A 7,913-nucleotide genomic window follows, 5' to 3' on the forward strand; every position below is an offset into this window, starting at 1 on the left:
TTTTTTTTTTTTTTTTGGCTGGGGCTGGGTTTGAACCCGCCATCTCTGGTATATAAGGCCAGCCACAGGTGCTGCCCAAGATCATTCATTTTTTCAAAAGAAGTTCAAAGCACAAAGTATATTCTTTGTATTACGTTTTATTGATCAACATAATCATATGACTATCACATAAGTGAGTCACAGAAGTTTAACTATAGGTTCGAATGTGCCATGAGATAAAAAAGGTTGAGAAACACTAGACTGTAACACTCAGCTCCTGTAGTACAGTGGTTAGGGCTCTGGCCAGACACCGAGGCTGGCAGGTTCAACCCCAGCCTGGGCCTGCTAAACAACAATGACAACTACAACAACAAAAAATAGCCAGGCACTGTGGCGGACACCTGTAGTACTAGCCTGTTGGGAGGCTGAGGCAAGAGAACCGTGTAAGCCCAAGAGTTTGAGGTTGCTGTGAGCTGTGTTGCCACAGCACTCTACCGAGGGCAACACAGTAAGAGTCTGTCCCAAAACAAACAGACAAACAAAAAAACACCAGACTGTATCATCACAACCAGCTCCGTAGCAATGATAATGTCCAAAGTCTCCTGACAAAAATTACTGCTATAGCTCTAATCCACTAGAGTTCAGTGATACTCTCCCTCCCTGGTATTTTCCCCAGAAGTCACAATTAAAAGGCAATAAGACTGAACTTCTGAGCAATCAGTGGAGGCCAGAAACCCTGCTTACATGCTTTAAAAGGCCTGATGATTTTTGCCGATGAAACGAAAAGCACAAAACTCACGCCATTACACCTGTAGTCCCAGCTACTTGGGAGGTTGAGGCAAGAGGTTCTGTTAAGCCCAGGAGTTTGAGATTGCTGTGAGCTATGACATCCCCCTCACCCAAGGCAACAGAGACTTTGTCTCAAAACAAGCAAGCAACAAAAACCAAAAACTCAGGCCATTGCTAAGGTTTTCTCTAGGATTGCTGACACGGTAACAGTTACTTACAAATCCCTATAATGCCATGGTTTCTTCTATTTCCAACTAAAGAGCAGAGTAACAAAAACAAAACAAACAAAAAAAAAAAACATTGCTAAGAATAAAAAAAATTTAGTGTTCTATGCTGAACTTCTGCTTGGAGCAATGAAGAATATTTTTTTTAAGATGGAGTCACTATGTTGCCCTCATAGAGTGCTGCGACGTCATAGCTCACAGTAACCTCAAACTCTTGAGCTTACTCTTGCCTCAGCCTCCCAAGTAGCTGGGACTACAGGCGCCCACCACAATATCCAGCTATTTTTTGTTGCAGTTGTCGTTGTTTAGTTGGTCCAGGCTAGATTCGAACCAGCTACCCTTGATGCATATGGCCAGTACTGTAACTACTGTGCTACAGGCAGCACAGTAAGCCAGCAATGAAGTATCTTTCAAGTCTATCCTGATTACTCTGTAATCTTTAGTGTAACTTAGGGTATCTAGGAACGCTCAGGGCAGTGAACAGAAAATAGGAAAGCTAGCTTCCATAAAAGTGTTAACTGTTAAGGTAATAAATATAGCAGAGTGAAACCAAGGAGGCCAGAGGAGCTGGAAAACCATTTGAGGGATGGATACAGGTTACCAAAGGCCATCACAAACCAAATGGCTATTAGAGGCAAGAAGGAAAGTTTGTCTTTATAGAACTGCTAAAACAAAGGCAATTAGGTAATTAAATGTTGGGCAATTTATCCCCTGGCAAGAATGTGTCTAAGAGTTTAAGAGAGAACAGACAGATAAAATCAAAGTATACTGAGTGAATAAAATCCTAGACCTTCTGCAAATAGGAAGAGGCATCAAGAGGAGATTTCTCAACACTTTTACTTTGCCTTTTCTTCCTTATTCCTGTCTTCATCCTTATTTCACTCTTTTTTGTCTCCACAGTCACAGGTAAACTAACCACCAGCAAGCAACCTAGGCTTCCTGTAGCTCATCTCACCACCACCTTGTTTATTTTAAATGTCTAAAATACTAAATAGTATTTAAAATAAATTCATCTCTTTCTACAGTATGATGCCAGATGTCATTTAACTACTCTTAAGCTATATTATTATTAATATATTAATACAAAATGAAAATACCTAAACACAGTTGATTCCTGGATGCTGCTGGAAACCCCTTCTATAAATAACTAGTTGTTGTCCCCCAAATTGTCTTTTTTTCACCTAATATCCTATCTCAAACTCCCACCAGAGGTCCCATATCTCTTCACGGGACCTAAACACATTTTCCCACCCATTCAACAGATGTGTCTTTATTTATCCTTTCTTGCTTTCCTTGTGTCTTAAGAGAATTGTGATCAACTGTACCCTAAAGCGAGGCCTCGCAACTTAAGCCCTTTGCGTTACCAGACAGCAGACAGACCCATTCTCTTTCTCACCCATGGGCATTCTTCATGCCCCTGCTATATCTCCAGTTAGAAACAAACCTGCTGCAAGCTTTCCTGATTTTTTAATCTACACTTCTTCATTATTTGGTTTTTTTCATTGTCATTACTTCTCAAAAGGACAGGTTAACATGGTGATCTATAAAAACTCACCTTTTATTCACTCCTGGCCCCTTGCAACTTGACCTCCATACCTACCATTCTGTACTTAAAAACAATTTCCCCTAAAAGTCATTATCTCTTTCACTCTAGCCCTGCATTCCCACTGCAGCAACTTCTGCAGATACTTGCTGGAAGTATCACTCAGTCGCAACTTCCCATTTTTCCTTATAAAGCCATTTGCCACATGGTGACCAGTGCGGTATCACCCTAAATTAAAGACCCAATGACACAGCTTCCTCTTACTGCCCACTGAAGATATCAGGACTCCAAAATCTGATCATTCCAGCATTTTCTCACACTATATATTGCAAAATATGCCAGACACACCTCAGTATATATATATTTTAACCACATTCTACAATGTCCCGCCTCTGTGCTTTTGTTTCTACTATTCTTATTGTGTAGGATGCCCTCTGCCCCCACCCCCCTTGCCCTGATCAAAATACTAGCCATCCCACAATGTGCAGATCCATGAGCTCTGCCTGCCCCAATTCCCCTTTCTTTCTTTCTCTTTTTTGTTTTTTTTTTTCAACAAATATGCTGGAAAGGTTTTTTCTTGAATACAAGTGAATTCGCCTTTCCTTGGTCAGCTCTAAATGCTCCATCTTTGCATTCAGGAGCTTCTATTACACATGTATCAATTATCATTCTCGTGTAAATTAGATTGAATGTAAATATGCCTGTCTTCCCAGGAAACAGTAAGATCCCAAAGAGTGTGGCCTGGTGCTATATTCCTAAAGTTCCTTTTCTTTGTAGAAATGCATTTTAAGGATAAAAATGCTTAATAAAGGCTTGAGATTTAGGGGAACAAAATAAAGGAACATAAGAAAGTATTAAGTACATGAAATAAAATGTTAACAATCCTTTCTGAACACTTTTTTGGGTTGTTTGTTTGGGATTTTTGGAGACAGGCTCTTCTTCCTCTGTTGTCCAGGTTAGAGTACTGTGAAGTCAGCCTAGCTCACAGCAACCTCAAGCTCCTGGTTTGAAGTGATCCTCCTATCTCAGTCTCCTGAGTACCTGGGTCTACAAGCCATCTGGCTAAGTTTTTTTGCTTTTTAGTAGAAACAAGGTCTTATTCTTGCTCAGACCAGTCTGGAACTCCTGGGCTCAAGTAATTCTCCTGCCTCTCCTCTGAGTGCTGGGATTACAGGCTTAAGCCAACGAGCCTGGCCCCTTTCTGAACACTTAAAATTCCTCCTGGCTACTCTCACCACACTCACCTCTTGCTTGATGGATTTGACGGAGAGGTGGCCAGACATCCACCTAGGTTGCAACTCTGCCTTTGTGCGCTGTGGGCGTTTTCCCTATAGTTAGAAGTGCAGAAAAGAAAGGAAAAGACAGATTAGGGTGTTCTCAGCTACTGCTGCTGCTGCCCCTGCCGCTGCCAGTAGAACAGCCACTAAGGTGCATAGGTAATGCCTTCACGTAAGAGGGAGGGCCAAAGTATACTTAGGAGAATCAAGGAAAACGACCACTCAGCTGTGCAAGATACTAAGCCAATTTATTCTCATAAAACAACAAAAACAAAATAACTTACAAACAACCAAGTGTTTTCTTGGGACAATCTTTATCACTGGTGAAAAATTCTTTAACTGTTCAGTTATTTAAAAAAAAAAACAAAAACACACACAACCTATTTCTCCTCTAATTATTAAGGGAAAGCCAGCTTAGCACCTTCAGCTGAAGGAAATAGCTCAGAAAGGGGCCTATGAGCAGCTGGGGGTGGACCTCCCCTTCCAAGGCAGTTCAGTGGCAGCAGTGAGAAGTGAGGGCAGCTGCCCAGGCAGAACCAAAGGCAGGTAAGCAGGAGCGGGAAAGACTAGTGATCAGGGATCAGAGAGTACAGCTGAAAGATTACAGTCCTGAGAAAATGCAGCAGGCTTGTAAGTAATTAGTGTACAAAATTTCAAAGAAGGAGCTTTGAGAACTATCTAAACCAGTTAATTATTCTGTGGGCCAAGGTTTACTAGCACATCTAAGTTCTAGAATTTTTATGAAATGAGCCCCATAACTCCAATAGACAGTGACTAGTTCCCAGTGCAGATGTGATCCCAGTTACCAAAGGACGGCACGACCCTTTTTAAGTACTTTCCCCTAATAGATAACCTATAAGTTTCCTCAAAAAAGCCAGTGAGTAAGCAGTTCTTTCAAAAGCTTTAAGATCCTAATAGGAAGATCATCTCAACGTTCAATAATGTGAACACTTACCACGGAACTGTCTTCCAAAGGGATTATGCCAGTTTACCAAGATAACAGCAAAAGAAGACAACACCATTTTCACTTCAATTTTACAAAATCAGATCAAGTTACTAACGAGGAATGCCCTATTCTATTCAGAGGGTAAAAATGTGCTTCCCACCACTTGATCACTACCGTCTGTGTAAACATCATACTTTCAACCAATTTATATGTTAAGGATGTAATGTTTATAAAGCATTTTAAATATTACTTTGTGTAACACTAGCAACAAACACTTTCATAGTCTATCTCCCCTATTTAAAAAAAAAATTTATACAGATCACAGTAGGCCTTACCTTTTGATTTCTTTTATTATTTCAAGAGGGTTAGTATATCTTCAAAGATATATCAAATCTCCTTACTTTTTTTTTTTTTTTTTAAAAGACCCCAAACCTGCCCCCCTGGGTAGAGTGCCATGGCTTCACTGCTCACAGCAACCTCCAACTCCTGGGCTCAAGTGAGTCTCCTGCCTCTGCCTCCCAAGTAGCTGAGACTACAGGTGCCTGCCACAATGCCTGGCTATTTTTTGGTTGCAGCCGTCATTGTTGTTTGGCGGCCCAGGCTGGATTCGAACCCACCAGCTTAGGTGTATGTGGCTGGCACCTTAGCCGCTTGAGCCACAGGCACCAAGCCAAATCTCCTTACTTTCTTCCTGCATTTCTTTTGCTAAGCAACGTGGATTTAGTTCTCTATCAAGATTTCTCATCAGCTATCTATCACCATAAACAATGGAACAGAACCGACCAAGTGTCTACTGATCACTAAGAATAGTGCTATGTGCACTGACATAGGTTCTTTTGTTTAATTCCCACAAAAACTTGTTTGAAATGATAGCATTTTTTTTTTTTTTTTACAGTTTTTGGCGAGGGCTGAGTTCGAACCTGCCACCTCCAGTATATGGTGCCGGTGCCCTACTCCTTTGAGCCACAGGCACTGCCCCTTTTTTTGTTGTTGAAACAGTCTCAGTATGTTGCTCTCAGTAGAATGCCATGGAGTCACAGCTGACAGCAACCTTAAACTCTGGGGCTTAATCAATTCTCTCGCCTCAGCCTCCCAAGTAGCTGGGACTACAGGCGCCCACCACAATGCCGAGCTATTTTTTTGTTATTGTTGTTTAGCAGGCCTGGGCCAGGTTCAAACCCTCAGCCCGGGTATATGTGGCTGGTGCTCTAACCACTGAGCTATGGGAGTCAAGCCTAAGTGATAGCATTTGATTCTACCAGACAATTGAAATTGAGAGGTTATCATGTAACTTATCCCAGGGAGTTAGGACATGGTGACCCCCTAATTCAAGTTCAATATGAAAAGCTCCTAACTCATCCTCTTACCACACCCACCCTTTCTCCACTATCCAGTTCCCTGTGCCTCCATTACATATTATGTTTTAGTATGTCCTGGTGTTGATTTGTGGACAAAAAAAATTTTGTTTCACATCATCTCACTTTTTTTCCTGGGCTGGAATACCATGGCCTCAGCCTAGCTCACAGTAATCTTAAACTCTTGAGCTCAAACAGTTCTGCCTCAGCCTCCTGAGTAACTGAGACTATAGACATGTGCCATCACAACCACTAATTTTTCTTTTTCTTTTTGTTTGAGACAGAGTTTCACTCTGATGCCCAGGCTAGAGTGATGTGGCATCAGCCTAGCTCACTACAATCTCAAATTCCTGGGTTCAAGGGAGCCTCCTGCCTCAGCCTCCTGAGGAAGCTAGGACTAGAGGTGCCCACCACAATGCCTGGCTAATTTTTCTATTTTTTTTAGTAGAGATGGGGTCTCAGTCTTACCTAGGCTGGTCTTGAACTCCTACGCTTAAGGGATCTTCCACCAGCCTTGGCCTCCAGAGTGCTAGGATTATAGCCATGAGCCACTGAACCTAGCCAATTCTAGAAACTTTTTTTTTTTTTTTTGAGACAGAGTCTCAAGCTGTCTCCCTAGGTAGAGTGCTGTGGCAGCTCATAGCAACCTCCAACTCCTGGGCCCAAGCGAGTCTCCTGCCTCCACCTCCCAAGCAGCTGGGACCACAGGCCCCCGCCACAACGCCCAGCCATTTTTTTTGGTTGCAGCCGTCATTGTTGTTTGGCGGGCCCGGGCTGGATTCGAACTCACCACCTTAGGTGTATGTGGCTGGCAACTTAGCCACCTGAGCCACAGGCGCCGAGCCAATTCTAGAAACTTTTAATCCAAACCTTAAAATAGTCAGAGGGGGTTAGAGATCACAAAAACTAAATATAATTGTCTTATATGGAATTAAGTATACTGTTGCAGAAATGTAGATTTTCTTGATCATCTAAGGCTATGTAAGTCTTTAAGCTTTGTTTCACATTTCCATTTTACAGAAAGGTAAATTTCTCCGAAGTATAAACCTGCATAACAGTCAAACATATCATTGGATACACACTAAACAATAAATTACATAACAGATTTGATATTTTATACTTCCTACAACAATAACTTATAAATACTTTCTCTTCAGATTTCATTGGCAAGTGGTCAAATACTTCTGGCACTCTGTTAATGTGTAGAAGTAATCATAAGTGTTAGCACTACTGATATGAAATAAGAAAACCAAATAATTATCAAGCATCTGTAATAAAAAGAGGCATTACATATGGTGCTATGATGGTTAAAAAGTTGAGTAAGATTTGGTCCCTGAGCTGAGGCAAGTTAAACTCACAATAAAATAAAGTAAGGCACTTACTTAGTTAAAGGAAAAAAAAATCCTAAAGGCTGGGAGAAACAAGGATAGTTCATAGACAGGTGACTTTGAAGTGGGACTTTCAAGAGACTAATATTCAAATGGATGAGGAAGTAGAGGGGGAATAATGCTAGAATATGTCATGAATTAGGGTCTCTTTGCATGAAAGTAAGTATATTTCATATAGCTGATGAAACTACAACTTGCCTCAACCTGAAAAAGAGGGTGGAACTGAGCAAAAAGCTGACACCAAAGTCACAAAGACAAATATTCAAAGTTGGTTGCTTAGTAGAAGAGACAGACTCACAAGATGATTTTAAAAAGAGAGACTAGGGCGCCAGCCCCATATACCGAGGGTCATGCGTTCAAACCCGTCCCTGGCCAAATTGTAACAACAAAAATAGCCGGCCGTTGTGGCGGG

At 41.5% G+C, this 7,913-nt stretch overlaps 1 protein-coding gene across 1 annotated transcript in view; it reads right to left on the reverse strand.

Moving 5' to 3' along the window:
- LOC100963003 (cat eye syndrome critical region protein 2) overlaps window positions 1–7,913 on the reverse strand; it is a 63,300-nt gene that overhangs the window by 28,593 nt on the left and 26,794 nt on the right. The window contains exon 7 of the mRNA XM_023516535.1: window positions 3,780–3,863. Within this exon, the coding sequence (XP_023372303.1) occupies window positions 3,780–3,863 (84 nt within the window). The remainder of the gene's footprint in view (window positions 1–3,779; window positions 3,864–7,913) is intronic.

The sequence above is a fragment of the Otolemur garnettii genome, unplaced genomic scaffold (genome assembly GCF_000181295.1).
Source record: "Otolemur garnettii isolate 467f Iridium unplaced genomic scaffold, OtoGar3 scaffold00092, whole genome shotgun sequence".
Taxonomy (NCBI): Eukaryota; Metazoa; Chordata; class Mammalia; order Primates; family Galagidae; genus Otolemur; species Otolemur garnettii.